Source organism: Geospiza fortis, unplaced genomic scaffold (genome assembly GCF_000277835.1).
Source record: "Geospiza fortis unplaced genomic scaffold, GeoFor_1.0 scaffold452, whole genome shotgun sequence".
Lineage (NCBI taxonomy): Eukaryota > Metazoa > Chordata > Aves > Passeriformes > Thraupidae > Geospiza > Geospiza fortis.
In genome coordinates, this window is record NW_005054369.1 from 1,050,873 (window position 1) to 1,066,209 (window position 15,337).

At 45.6% G+C, this 15,337-nt stretch overlaps 1 protein-coding gene across 1 annotated transcript; it reads left to right on the forward strand.

Moving 5' to 3' along the window:
- Positions 1 to 1,545: 1,545 nt before the first annotated feature.
- GPR26 (G protein-coupled receptor 26) lies at positions 1,546 to 13,698 on the forward strand. Its single transcript, XM_005424504.1, has 3 exons — positions 1,546 to 2,213; positions 7,302 to 7,415; positions 13,467 to 13,698. The coding sequence occupies exons 1-3, from the start codon at positions 1,546 to 1,548 to the stop codon at positions 13,696 to 13,698; spliced, it is 1,014 nt and encodes a 337-aa protein (XP_005424561.1).
- Positions 13,699 to 15,337: the final 1,639 nt, after the last annotated feature.

Genomic DNA, 15,337 nt, shown 5'->3' on the forward strand with positions numbered 1-15,337 from the left:
TGAAAGAGGCTTTTTCTCCACCATGCCAAGCTCTGGCAGCGAGCAGGGTGCCAGCTCTGCTCCTGAGCTGCAGCGAGCAGCTGCTGCTCGTGGAGATGCTCAGCTCTGGAGGGAAAACTGCCCAAGCACCGAGCTATCCCACACGTGCAGAGGCACTTGCTAAGCCCCAATAACTGTGCTGCAGGGTATCTTTTGCCTTCTTATTGTGCAGGGATTAAAGCCTGGCTGCCTCGATCAGAAAGCTGTCCTGATTGCTCACAAACTCTCAGCCTCCCCGGTTAAAACTGATTTAAAGAGACAGGAAAAGCAATGAGAAATCAGCTCCCGCTCCGTCCTTTAAAACAAACTTAATTTTGACACCTAATTATGTGCAAGTCAGACTCGTTCCTATTGCCTTTGCCAAGCTGCTTTTTAGTTTGGATCTTACAGGGTGCTCACCCTCACGGGGAGGGAGGCTTTGATTAGGAGGAAGGAGAAAGTCCTGGAGAGGAGAAAGGCTGGGGGAATAAAGGTACCTGCAGCACCATGCTGCCTCTGCCCCTCACCTGCTCTGTGACCGTGGGCATGTGGCTCTGGCATCTGGGCTTTGATTTCCCTGCTTTTAAAGGAAGGGAAGCATCAGTTTCCTCCTCCACGTGGTATTTGGAGACAGCAAACTGCAGAGTGCTGAACCCGAGCGGTAAAACCACTCCCGTAGCCTAATGACAGCTCCAGAGAAGTAGCAGAATATATCCATTTTCCCCCATCTCTTTAAGCAGAGCTAAGGAAGAGAAAAGAAAGCCCGTGCCCTGGCTGAGAGCAAGCGGCAGCACTGCAAGTGATGCACAGAAATGTGGGGAACACTCCGGAGTGCAGGAATTCGGTTACAAGGCTCGTTTGCAAATTAATGGCTAAATCAATTAAATGAAAACATGGGATTTCTCTTGGGGAAAGTCTAGTCACGGTGGCAGGTAGAAGGGGAGGGGTTGTGGAGCAGGGATGACATAATCACGTTTGCGAATCACCAGCACTGTGCACGCTTTAATCCATTAATGGGGTTTTTATCTGTGATCATAAAAAGCAGGTTACATTCAGCCTGGAAGGGAGCGAGGGCTGGAGGAGAGGGGAGGGGAGGAAAGACACAGAGGGAGAGAGAGGCAGAAAGCAAGGCAGAAAGAGAGCACAATCCACTCGGTGCATTGCTTGCAAGCTTGGGGCTGACAATTGGGGATCTCAGGAGAGCAGCTTCTCAGAATAACGCGCTCTCCTCCGAATGGACCGACGGCAGACAGTGGTTCAGCCCTGCTGATATTTTCTAAGCCCTCCTCACAGTTTGATGGGCATTCCCGGTGCCTTTGTGCACGTCTCGGGAAGCGTTGACGTGGAAAGGAGCAGCGAGGAGGGGGAGGTTGGAGGAGAAAGCTGCAGCTCCTCTAAAACCACGGAGGGCATGCACGGGAGGGAGCGAGCTGGGGAGGAGGGCGAGGCGGGGGCACCTCGCGCCATGGTCCCCCAGTGCCGGCGCGGCGCAGTTCTGGAGATGTCCCTGCCGTGACTGGATGCACCATGAGCATCTGGGAGCTGCTCCTGGCTTTCCTGGTGGTGCTGCTGATGCTCGTGGCCCTGCTGGCCAACGTGCTGGTGCTGATGTGCTTCCTGTACAGCGCCGACATCCGCAAGCAGGTGCCGGGATTGTTCATCCTCAACCTCACCTTCTGCAACCTGTTGATGGCCGTCTCCAGCATGCCCCTGACCCTGGCTGGGATCATTTACAAAAGTCAGCCGGCAGGAGATCAGGTCTGCCACGCTGTGGGCTTCCTGGAGACTTTCCTCACCACCAACTCCATGCTGAGCATGGCAGCGTTGAGCATTGACAGGTGGATTGCTGTGGTCTTCCCTCTAAGCTACCACTCCAAGATGAGGTACCGGGACGCCGCTCTCATTCTCAGCTACACGTGGTTGCACTCAGCATCCTTCCCCATAGTGGCAGCTTCTCTCTCCTGGCTGGGTTTCCATCACCTCTACGCCTCCTGCACGCTCTACAACAAGAGACCGGAGGATAGGACACAGTTTGTGATTTTCACTGGGGTCTTTCACGCCCTCAGCTTCCTCCTCTCCCTGGTAGTGCTGTGTTTCACCTATCTCAAAGTGCTGAAGGTGGCACGGTTCCACTGCAAGCGCATCGACGTGATCACTATGCAGACCCTGGTGCTGCTTGTGGACATCCATCCCAGGTAAGCTTCCCCTGAGGTCAGCAGATGTTCCTGGCAGGAGAAGTGAGGAGGGGGCTCAGTGTTGTGTCTCACAGCAGGGATGGGGAGGGAGAGGAAACAAACATCCTCTCAGCCTGTTTCTGTTCTGCATGGTTCTTTTCACAATTCTCTGATTGCTGAACTCATTTTTTGTTAGGCATAAGGACTTGTTTTGGGAGGGAGAGCTAATGAACAGGCAGCTTTGGCCAAGCATGCACTTCCCTTTGAGACAGTGATCAGATCACTGCCCTTTGTGTCTGAAGGTGGATTTAGTGGTCGATAGCTTTGCATATTTTGGGCACTGTGAGCCCCAAAAGGGTTGCTGGATCCCTGAGAGGGAGGAGGCTGCACATGTCCCTCAGAGTTTGGAAGGGAAGCTGAGCGCTGCCTGCTGCTCCTTTTCCCAGCAGTTTCCCCATTGCTGTGCTCCCTGTAACTTTATCATTCCTGAAAGCAGGATCCTTAAGGGAATTACATCTGCAAAATTCATGTGCTCGAATGCCTGTACTTAAACCTTAAGTGAGAGAGAAACCAGTGGCAGCGTTAATGTGACAAACAAGGGATGTATAAAGCTCCTTTCAAATGGGAGATTTTAGGCAAGTCCCTTGTGCCTCGAGACAAGAGGAGAAAAGTCCCCAGGGACTGGCAGGAGTGTGGGCTGGAAGGCAAGAACCAAACAGGGAGAGGAGTGTGTGCAGAAGTCACACCAGGGATTATGCACAAGCCATAAATCTTGCCTGAATAATCGATGTATAGGTCTGGAAGGGATGCAGGATTGATGTGTGATACAGGGAGGAAATGTACCTGGAAGAGAGGAGAGCAGAGAGCAGAGAGAGAGGGCAGTCCCACGCCACACATCCCATCTGAGCATCCCTGCTCCCCTTTGCTCCACCAGCCTCTCCATCTGCAGCAGCCAGAGCACAGCTGCAGGGCTCGGAGCACATGTGGCTGTCCTCAAACACAGGTCATGCTTTGGGGATGCCTGAGGCTAAGACAAATAGGTCTGGAAGGATCAGGGCAGGGCAGCACATTTTAGAGGAACAGAAACATTTGCTCAGAATCCTCCTGCTAAGCTGTTTGAGCTGTCTCTTGACCAAGAATGCAGAGCAGAACTTTGGGCAAGTCTTGCTGCCGCTCTTGAGAAATACAGGGATAAATCTTCCCTTATTCACCAATCACACTGAGGAAAAAAACACCCTCCTGCCCTTCATGCTGTCTGCTTGATGAACTGTGCCTCAACTGCCTCAGCTCCTGCAGCATGAGGAGATGTGGTGCTTACTCCCAGGGAAGTGCCACAAACCCACCAGGGCTGTTTGAAACCCCACTCGTTTTGCCTAATGCTAAAAGTATGCCTGGACTGCCCAGCAAAGTTTAGTAAAAGGGCAAAAATCTCAGTGTTGCTTCTCCTCCCCTGCATTTTTTCCTGGTTGAGGTCGATTTGAGGGTGTTTGTGCATTTTGTGATCCTCTCGCTGCGGGGTGGAGGCAGTGGGGCTGTGGGGATGGTGCTTCCTCTCTTCAGGGGAGCCAGAGCTGTGCAGGCACTTTGCTGTGGGTAACCTGCACCACTGCCTGTGCCTCTGGCACCTGGTTATTCTGGTGCCTCTCTCTAAGGAAGGAGTTTTAGTTTCTTTCCTGCCCTGCAGAGCTGGTGGCTGATTTGACCCCTGGAGGGGCTGCTCTAACCAGCGACAGCTCCTGTGCTGAAAGGGGCAGACCTCAGGTCACCACCCCTCCTGCCAGAGCTGCACGGGGGCTGCAGCTCTGCTGGCAGAGTCAGAGATGCTCAGAAACCTCTGATAACTAAAGGCATCATTTGCCTTGTGTAACAGGCAATTTCAGGATGCCCTTAGTACCTGGCAGCACAGCTGTGGGTGCTGGGAGAGCCCAAATGAGAGAATAAAAGTTTGCAATCCCACTTTAGGCTACTCTGACTCCTCTGGCTCATGGCAGGGTCCGGTTTCAGCGCTGGGGAATGTGTACAGACAATTTTCTGCTTCCCATGACTCAGAATCCAGCCACAGGGGGGTCTGGTGACAGGATTGTGACAGATGGCTTTATTACCTGTGACTTAGGAAGACACCGGTGATCTCCTGAAGATCATTCAGGACGAGCACAAGGGAAACCTCCAAATACCCTGCAAATATGTGTGAATGTCTAGGGCATGTGGCATTTCAAGTTAGTTGAGGTTTTTTTAAGTGGATCCTGCTTTTTCTTTGTTCTTAAGACCAACATATCTTGGGTATTGTGGGAGATTTGGGCAAAACTTCACTTAAGTGCTCAACCCATGTATTTCTTAATTAAAATTATCTGTACTATCTTTTTGGTGTATCCAGTTCTACACATTTTAAGGTCCAATATCCCATAAACTTTGCTTAAAATACCAAACCTTCACAGAGATATAGCTCAGATTTCCCAGGATATTAAAATCTTTAACTGAAAGCTTAGCCAATAATCCTGTTCTATTACTGATGTCACTGCTAGAACTCACACGTGCCTTATCTTAGTGATGAGAGTGTGTGCAAAAACAAAATATCCATCTGTGTGCATGGTCTACATGAAGGAGTGAGATAAAATACCTTCCTCTGTGATGTGGTATTTATTGGATACATCTGGAAGGGCTGAACAAAAGAAATGGGTTTAAGTCTACCAGGACATGGGTGAGCTCCAGGAGTGAGAGACAGCCTTGCATGTGCCAGAAAGGAAAAGATGTGGCTGGGGAAACAGAAACAAAAATTACACCACCCTCTCCTCCCTAACAACACCTCAATTGAACCTGTTTTGGCAATACACTTTCCTGTATTGCCATGGGCTTGGGATATTCTGAATTTAAGAACACAGGTCTTAAACAAAGCTCGTGAAACTCTGAGATAATTTTTCTGCACATTAAAATACTCCAAGTTCCCCAGCTCTTGCAGAATTGAAAGCACACAGGTTCCCTTGAAAAGGGGGAATTTTTTTCCCTTCTCAGCTGTCATTTCTGGCTGCAAGTAATTCACATATAGAACATGTAACACCTTTAAGTGGGTCATTTTCTTTAAGAGAAAGACAATTTGTTAGAAGAACAAACTTTTCCTCCAGTATTTCTTTCATCACATCATGATAGGTCTCTGGGCCTGACAATGTAAGACCAAATTCAGAATGGAGCAAAATAAACACTTTTTCTTTAAAAGAACCAAAGGAGCTCATTGCCACAGAGATCACTGAAACACACTGAGATCCTCAGGACACGGCATGTGTTTGAGTGTTGATAAAACATTTACAGATGAAGTAAATAATGTAAGGGTATGGCCATGAGCCTCAGAGAGTGTGGAGCCTGAGAGTGAGTCATCAATTAAAAATTTACAACAAAAATGGAAAGACTAACGCCAAACAGTTGGGTTTAAAAAAAATAATATCTATATATATAAGTGCAGGGCATGGGCCAGCCCATTCAGTTAGCCTGAGAAGTGACTGTGTCACTGTGAGATCTGTGCAAGGAGTCAGCAGCTCTGCCATGGGCACAGAGAGGGGTTCAGGATGCCAGTCTGGCTTTGCTGTGCCCTTCCCAAAGGGATTTATTGAGGTGCAGGCAGTCCTGGCACTGTGGGAGGTGCCAGTGCCGCCCAATCCCCCTGCCTGGAGCAGACAGGAGCTCACCCACATCACTGGGAAACCATGGGGAGCACAGGAGTCCCTCAGACAGACAGAGGAGGAGGAGGAGCTTTCACATTGATCACTGTTTTCACAAGCCAATGTGCTGGTTTCAGGGAGTTTTTGCACTCAAAGCAAGGTCTCAGCCCTGCTGGCACCTTGAGGGGATTCAGAGCTCTCTGGTGGCCTGCTGGGACCACCAGCAGAAAATCCAAAGGAAAAGCTCCCATCCTAAAATACCATAGAGTAGGAAAGAAACCAAGGTGTGACTAATTTAAACTTTTTTTTTAGAAACAGGGCTGGTCTGAGGTGAGGAATGAGGATGTCCCAGGACTGTGGATTTGTGAAACAATTCCAACTTTATGGAGCCTTGAGCCCTGCAGATCTCATGGGATGTTTATGGGCACACAGCTCAGTGGGACACAGTGAGAGCTCCTGTGCTGGGCTGGAGGTTCAGAGTGCTCTTTTCCCCATTATGGTTTTGTTGTTTTGTTGGGTATCTTGCTGGGACGTTTCTCCTCTCCAAGGCAGTGGAATTGCTGTTTCTAGGGAAGAAGCATGTTGTCTATCCCACTCTGGATACATGGGGATTTTGGAAGGAATTTTGAATGAGTTAGAGACAGGACCTCTGAATTGCTTTTGATTATGGGGTTTATTGTCTTATCTTCTACATAGGAAGGGTGAGTTCAGCTCACATCTTTACTGCATGGTTCAGAAGGTCCCAAGACCCTAAGTTGCAAGACTTTTTAAGGAGTTATTGACCAGTAAAACACTGCGAACAAGGATATTTATGTTTTTGACCCAATCCTTAAATATTTCACCTAAGGACCCATGCTACAGTGTAAGCTTTCTTAGACAATCCTGCTGTGGCACACAAACCTACAGTGCTGCATTCTAAACTTCTTGTTCACCCCTGTAACTACTTTAATTTTTTCTGTATCTTAAACTCTTAAAACTCTAAACGTTCATCTTTTTAACTTGATGTGTCTCTGCTTTAAACTCTAAATCCACAGTCTCGCTTCTAGCACCTAAGTCTGGAAGCCTTTTCCAAGGTCTCAGATCAAATCCTGTGTTTAATTTGGATTCCAACTGGATATTTTTCAAGTCTCTGAGTATCACCTTGCCTGCAAATACACCTTACAGTAGCTCAAGAAGGAGCTGCAAACTGAATTCAAGGATGAAATCCACCAATTTTTCTATAGATCAGTTGATATAATGGGGGTGTGTGCACACAAATATACAACCACGTATTTGTCAGGAACTTTGTGGAGGGTAAGACGAACAGACAATGCATTAATACTTGGGTTTGTCCCATTTAAATGCAGTGCACAACTAAACCAGATTGTTCTCCATCATTCCATGGTGAATTGGAATTGGGAATTGTTACCTGGTGTTATTTGTGGCTGATTTGGTTGTGTTTGTGCTGAATGTCCCACAGCGTGCGAGAGCGTTGTCTCGAGGAGCAGAGGAGACGGCGGCAGCGGGCCACGAAAAAGATCAGTACCTTCATTGGTACCTTCATCCTTTGCTTTGCACCTTATGTAATCACAAGGTAAGTGTGAACCTACATCCTGGAAAAGGCTGCTGAGATGCACTCCTGGCTCAGGGAAGTGGGGCACTCTGAGCCAGAGCAGGATTCCAGTCTCCTGGGGAAATCTGATGCGCCGCTTCCACTCCTGAAACAGAGGTTGCATTTACTGAGCTAACAAACGATGTAAAATGTCCCAGTGCTTGTCCTCTCAGTCCTGATGCAGTCTGAGGGTCAGACTCTGCTCACTCAGCCCAGTCAATGTGCTGCTTGCACGGGAGGGATTTAGGAAACCATAAGGTTTTTCAGATGATGCCTCAGGTTCAGCTTTTCTATTTGTCAGATCCTGTCCTCCTTTAGTGTGTGGGTCTGAGCTTCACATGAGGGGATGGTGAGCTCTGTGCACAGAGCAGGGAGACAAAACAATTCCTGCTCCAGCTGGGCACCAAGGACAAATGATCCAAATCTCAGCCCAAGAGCACAAACACCGTGGGCTGGAGAGAGAAAAACAAGCAGGGTGGGACTGCAGGGGCTAAAGCTGGAATGGGACAATGAACTGCAAGGTGCAAATGGAGCAGAACTGATCCCAGTGACAGACCCCGTGCCCGGCCGTGCATTTTGGGGCCATTTTGGTTCATCTTGGGTGCAGCCCTGGCTGGGCTCTTGTGCTGCCCAAGGTGGATCCATGGAGGAGATCCTTGGAATAAATCCCTGCTTTATTCTGTAACTCTGCCAGCCTCTGCTCTAGGGCAGCCTGAACAAGGCATCACGGACATTTTTTTGTTGTCACCTACTGCTCTGTCTGACTTCCCAGTCCAGGGGTTGATCTCCAGGGAAAATCTCTCCTGAACAGGTCAGACTGTAAAAATTTGGTCAACAAGATTCAGCTGAGGTGAGAACATGGTCCACAGACTCAAACAACAGTTTTGTCTGATTGGGTAGGTTTTATTAGTCATAAATATCAAATATCAAAGCTGTGCTAGCTCATAACTGAAAAATCTTCTTGTGATTTATGGTAGATATCTATCCACCAGCTTATCTTTGGAAATGGCTCCTGTGGGAAACACTAAATTACTCCTGTGAAATAAAAAGTGTTAGAAAGTGAGTACATCCAGAAAAAAAGTTATCTAGCTGTTAAAGGAAATTTACAGCTTGCATTCCGTATTATAAGATTTTGGAAAAACTGAGATGCTGCTATGCACAACAGAGAAAGAAAAAAAATTTAATATATCTCCTATTCCAATACTATTAAGTAGAAACTAGTGGGGCTAATTTCATTCAAATCAGATCCACCTTGAAAAAAATCATTAAAAAATCTGGATTAAGAATCAATATAATTGAACTTTTGGCCTACCTTGAGCTTTTCCAATTCAGTCTTATACCCTGAATTCCCAGAATTAGAAAATTTAGGTAATTTACTAGAATTACCTTCATTTTCCCTTTGTGGCCACAAGACACCACTGCAAGCCATGCACTTAAATGGTATGAAAGGACTTGTAATTAAGGACATTTAGCCTTAATTCTCAAGCTGCAAGATGTTAAAGTATTTGTCTTTTTGCAAACGGCTAATTTTCATTTCATGTTAGGTCTCTGAATTCCTGAAAATCCTCCCAGTCACAGAATAGCTGGCAGCTTATTCTGAGTGACACCAAGTGCTCTAACCAGAGCTGTCAGGAGTATTTCTGTGCTCCTCCAAAGGCATCTCAGCACTCAGGCACCACCTCCCCATCTCCTCTTCACTCCATGGCATCCCAGTTTGCGTCCCAGTAGCCTTAAAATACAGAAGAGGGGGTAGAAAAATCCTGAGCCTCCTCCCTTTAGTCTGTACAAGGATCACTTCAATGTTCTCCTGCTGAGGAGCAGCTTCTCCACAGAGGGTGATGGTGAGGAGAGGGCAAATGCAGGTCCCGGGTGCATGAGGATGTTTTGGGGTAGGGTGGGAGCTGGTCAGACATGTCAGGAGGGGTGAAGCCTCCCACATTCCTGGCCTTTCCAATTCTGACATGTAAAAGGATCACTGCAGATCATTGTCACTGCTAGAAATGAAGGGATGGGACAATTTTCAGGCTAAGAACGATTCATTGCTCAGACAAACATCAGTCTCAGAGGCCTGAGGTTTCAGAGGAGCAAGCATTCTGCCATAGCTCAGGAGCAGTCACAAGTTCTTTGTTACAAGGCAATCTAGAACTTTCTAACCCAATGGACAGTTGCCACAGGGTTTATTTTGCTTTTCTGACCCATCACCTTTACTCACTTCTGCTGCACTGAGGATACTTTTGTCCAATGGGCTTCTGCCTCACAGGCACACATCTGCTTCTGTTCTCACTTCTGAACTCTCAGCTTATTCCATACAACCCCACCCCTGCATTAGAAACCCTTCACCATCTTATCAGTGCAGTTCCTCACTTACTTCAGGCATATTCTTACTTACAACTATAGAAATAGGAGTTTATGACTTTTCTGCTTAATATCTGTGAATTGTATTTTTACATCAATCCAAGCTTCCTGCCAAGGCTGCAGATCAAACCCTTCAGTGTCTGTGGGAGTTTCTGTTTTTTCAATTCCCACAACTGCACAGCAGGCTAAGGGGAATTCCCTCTTGAGCTCCCTGAGAGCCCTTGCTGGACACCTGCAGGGTTGGGTGTCCCAGGAGACTCATCCCTGCCTTCCCTGGGCCTCACACACAGGGCTGAGCACCCTGACACCAAGGGGATTGGGAGAATTGGATTTTAATTGTGTGAGCAAGTGTGTAATCGTGTGTAATTTCTGGACCACATCCAGTGCTTTGCATTCTTAGGAGGGACATGATCAATCACAGTTCAATCCATGGACAGAAGACAGGACAGGGAGTGCCTTGCCCATCCTCTCCTAATCAGCAATATATTTCAATTAAACATGCTCTTAAGTACTGCCTGAACTGGGGGCTGACAGCAGCAAATCACAAGGTTTCACTGTAACATCTTCCTGTTTCCACACTAAAAATATTCCATGAACGAGCGAAGGAGTTGTGCTCATGAACCCAGACAGAAAAATGCTTCTCTGGGCAAACCTGAGCTTTTCAGATCACACTGAGGTAAAAATCAGATTAGGCATTTCATTTATCAAGAAAACACTCTTCTAATTAGTTCAGTGGATGATCTTAAGTAGTGTATCAGGATCTGATTGCCTTTGACCCAATGTTTCCACTTTACCAGCATCACAGGTGTAATCCCCCCACTGTATATCTCTAGGCATGGCTTGCTTCTTGTTTTGTAAAATAACCTGCTGGTACACATTTCTTCCTTTGCTGTATTCATCACTATACAATTAAATACACTTGTTCCAAATGTCTTTTCTCCAAGGAACTTTTTCATAAGAAAAATGAAGATGAGTCATAAAAGTTTCTAAAATTCATTTCCAACTCCAGGCATTTCATACTGAAATACAGAACTTTGGTCATGTAAGTTAATAAGTGCTGTCAATGTGTGAGGAAATTGGCCTTAAATTAAAAATCCTGAAGTAATAGCAGGCAGAAGTTCATAATCCCATGCCCTCAGGTTACTGAGGATGGTGGAACAGGCAGAAGATGATTAAAATTCTGTTGTATCATCTCTGGGGGATAGGGGGTAAGCAAACCCTGGTTTTAAACTGTTGTTTGCCCTCTGCATATGCAGATCCTGCTTGGGCACACCAGAAGCTCAGAATTCTTCTGCAATTTGTGTTCTTCAGCATCCCAGCTGGGTGGGCACACGTTCAGTAAAATATTTTATGTTAGTGGTTAACTGCACATGTAAATAAAGGATTTCCAGTGTGCATTATGTGTGTAGACATCAAGGTCACACTCTTCAACATGGCATTCTTGTTTGTTTACTGAAGGGGAAATAAAATAATTGGATAGCCATGTGAAATGACACACTCTACAGAGTTGTAAGTTTCTAAAATATGAAAAAAATATCACAGAAAAGAAGCTTAAAGCTTTGAAATAAAAAGGGTTTGAAGACCAGACAGTAGAAGAGAGGCTTATGAAAGCAAGCCAGGGAATTATGTAGTTGAGACTGTAAAATTTAATTTACAGGTAGCACTGAAATATTAATGTACCTTCACTGAAAATGTCTTCTTTTAGGTTGAAACGTTTCATGAAAATGGAAGCTCTGCATATCATTTCCCTCACAAATGAGAAACAAAACCTTTCAAAGGCAATAAATTCTGTGATGTGCCTTGAAAGGCTGACATTTAATTGTTTGTACATGAAATGAAATGCATAGCTCAGGGTTTGGCTACATTTCTATGTTTGCTGCTTGATAACAGCAAATGTAATTTACTATAAAAAATAATGCATGAGAATTGAAAAATGTGTAAATGTCAAGGAAGCTTACAGAATGCAAGGAAAATATTTAAGATCTTGTTAATAAAAGTGTAGGCTTTTCATTTGATCAGTCAATGAAGGTAAAATTAGCAAGTCTAGGCTTGCAACCCTGAAGTGTCTGCTTGATGTGCCTTAAACGGAGATTGTTAATGTCTCATAGAACTGACTGACAGAGCCTCAGACGCAAATTTGTCATATTTTGGTTATTCAAGGCATCCACTGAATTTAATTAAACGTAATCAAATTCACATCTGTAAAGCACTCAGTAAAAATAAATCATCCAAATGAGATTCAACGTGGTGAAATTCAAAATGTGAAGTAGGCATTGAATAAATGAAGTGGAGAACAACAAGGATGGATCATGGTAGATTACAAAGCAAATATGACTCAGTAGATGATTAATTTCAAAATTGTCAATTCTCATTTTAGAACATGTTAACGTGGATGCCATAAGTTGCATTTTATTAAAGAAGAGAGAGTACACCAGATGAGACCACCTGGAAACTCAAGCAGATGAAAATTTTGTCTCAGTTCTGATCTTTGTGGGAAAGATAACGACCATGAATTACAGGGAGAGGTTGAAAGAACTTTGGTTTATTTGAGATGAGAGAGAAATGGGACAGATGAGGGTTCTTTGGGACCTCAGAGCTGCTGAGCCAAGCAGCACCAGTGGAGTGGCACAAGCAATTCCCAAGTATTCTCATTCCCTGGTCACCTGAAATGTCCCTCACATTGACTGGACTGTGACATCTTCAGCATTATTTTAAATAATGTTGTCGTGAAAGGTTATGGAATGGGAATGACTGAGGGAAAATAATCCTCATCTCTAAACTGCTTGAAGTACCAACTTGATTGTCATTGTTGGTGCAGGAACCACCCTCCAGAATGCTCCTTGGAGGTGGTGCTTTGTCAGGGGAAGGTATTTTCCAGGCAGATTTTAGATCACCTGCTGCTGCAGACAGGTCCAGCAAAGTCCTGACCTGCCCCGTGGGCTCTGTAACAGCACACGTGGCTGTTTGACCTCTATGAAAATCAATAGTTTCTAACAGCTATAGAGGCATATTGAACAGAGCTGCCCTTTGATGCTGCTCAAAGGCGTGGGGAGTTATCAATATTTCCCTGTCAAAAATGCTCTCTCTCGGCACACAGTGAGCTATCTGGGCTAGTGTAGGTATGAGGAGTATATTAAGTCCTTCTCCCTCCTCCCTCCCCTAACAATTTTCAATTTTAAAGTTTTTGTCTTGCTATATTTGTTGTAAATGTGCATCCTTGCCCTTTGTACTGGCCAGTTTTTTAATTCAAGGTATGACATGCCACCTCTCAGCAATGAATTTTCCATGTGTGCTTCTACAACTCAGACAAACTGTTCAAAGGCATCAACTCTCTCTAGGAGCTGGACTGGCCCAGAGAGCTGGGTAGCCCTGGTGAGGGGACTCAGATGCTCTAGAGAGGACCCAGAACCAAGAGTTCTGACTGATGCTGGGTTTTTAGGTTGCTCATAGTAGAAGAATTTGATGCCCATGAGACCCAGCAATGGCACTTTGGCAAACAGGGCTCAAGCTTACATTTGCAGTCTTTAAAATTTATAAGAGGAGGACAACATACACATTTTCATGAGCCGGGCTTTCTTTTCTTTAGTTTTCTTGCAAGTGCCCAGCAATAACTTGTGGGTTTGGGGTGGGTTTATGTAATTTTTAACGTTCCCTCTTTCCCCCTCCCTCTTTCCCCAGACTTGTTGAATTATCCTCCGTGGTCCACATCAACTCCCACTGGGGGATCATTTCCAAGTGCTTAGCTTACAGCAAAGCTGTTTCAGACCCTTTTGTGTACTCTTTGCTGCGGCACCAGTACAAGAAGACGTGGAAGGACATCATAAACAAGATCCTCAAGAGGAGCTCCATCAACTCCTCGGCGCTGGCGGGCGAGCCGCACAGCCGGAACCTCCCGCAGCTGAACGAGTGAGGAGCCCGGCACGGCACCTGCCAAGGGATATTTGTGAAACAACAGCAACTGGCCCACCCACAGTAGCTCCCCTCAGCTGCCCAGGTTTTGGGAGGCAGCTGTGGGCAGGGTGAAGCCCAGAGCGTGTCCCTCCAGCAGCCCGTGGCTGCTCTGGACCTCCTCCCTGCGACTGGAAGAGCGCTATTGATCCGTGGTCCTGCAGGCTCCACAAATACAAATCTCCCATTGATTTCCATCAGCTGCTGCATTTATAGATATAAAATCCAGTCCTCAGCAGAGGGATTCATGAAGGTAATGGGAGCAAACTGCTGCTGGTGTAAGATTGTTCTGAAAAGCTGCACAGGGATGTTTGTGCTGTGTTTGGCGTTGGCTGCAGGTGAAGCTCCTTCTGATGTAGCAGCCAACACTTTTGTGGCTTTACAAAAACCACCCCACCCTAGTGGCTTGTTTGTGGAAACAAAGGTTGTTTGAAGAAAATAGAGAAGATTGTTTGTAGAAAATATCTAAATGGGAAAAGCTTAAAAAAAAATCTAAATATTCATCCAGCCTCCAATCCAGTTCAGCCTTTTCTGACATATACTTTAGGAAGAATCCCATAGAATTGAAGGAAGAGAAAAACCACTTTTGGAGTATGCTGGATTCAGCCATGTCTTCTCTAAATTTTTAAAATTATTTACATAGAATCCCACTAATATTCTCCCCATTAAATTTCAGGAAGATACAAATGGTAGACAGGGTGGAAAGGTCAGGATGCCTCCCGCCTCCCTTCCATATATCTGAGCTCTGAGTAGCTGGATTTTGCCCAAAGCTGCAGATCTGGGCCCTGTGCCCAGGAGGAAAAATAACAAATCTCTTTTTCTGAGGAGTTATTAATCATGGGGCTTTTTCCTACTTAAAGGAAAGATGAGCCTAAGTCTGAGTTTCAAGTATCGTTTCCAAAGCAAGTGGAGCACAAATAATAGGCCCCCCTCTCCACCATGAAAGTGGAGCCAATAATCTGAATCCACCTCTGAATGTGCAAATCTCTGGAGGTGTCAGTACAAATCTTTATAGCTCTGGATTGCAGTTCTGCATAGGAACATTATTAACATTTACCATGCACTCAGATGCCTGCCCAGATTTTAAAACAGGCTTGGTTAATTAGGCTTCATGAATGCAATGGCAGCTTCAATAACAGCTGGCACAACTGGCTGTTCTGCCATCCAGCCCTGCTCATATCCCAACTCTCAATGCCATTCTCAGGAAATAAGGCCTCAAGTTGTAAAAAATTGTGGGATTACTTTTTAGTTGCCACCTTCTCTCATGCAAGAGAAAGGCTTGGTGTGTCGCAAAAAATGTCCACTGTTGAATTTTTTGGCCTCTGATTCAAAGCCCAGACTGGGGACTCAGTGAGGGGCTTCACCCCAGAGTCAGTGAATGTCATACCTCAGTTATTATCTGAAGATTATCAGCTACCATGTAAATAAAAATGTTCAGCTTAAATCCTAATTTCAGTTATGAAAAATACCATAATTACAATAAAATGCACGCATAGTTATAGCCACAGAATTTAAGGAAGCTTTTAAAGCACTGCATTCAAATGAGCCCTTAGCCAGATTAAAGAGTCTACCTCATCTTAATCATTTTGCTTCTTAGGCTT

Bases quoted from the DNA above. Each gene is read 5' to 3' on its own strand.
- GPR26 (XM_005424504.1), top strand. From the start codon at position 1,546: ATGAGCATCTGGGAGCTGCTCCTGGCTTTCCTGGTGGTGCTGCTGATG. The intron at 2,214-7,301 runs GTAAGCTTCCCC...AATGTCCCACAG, and splicing joins CTTGTGGACATCCATCCCAG to CGTGCGAGAGCGTTGTCTCG. The intron at 7,416-13,466 runs GTAAGTGTGAAC...CTCTTTCCCCAG, and splicing joins GCACCTTATGTAATCACAAG to ACTTGTTGAATTATCCTCCG.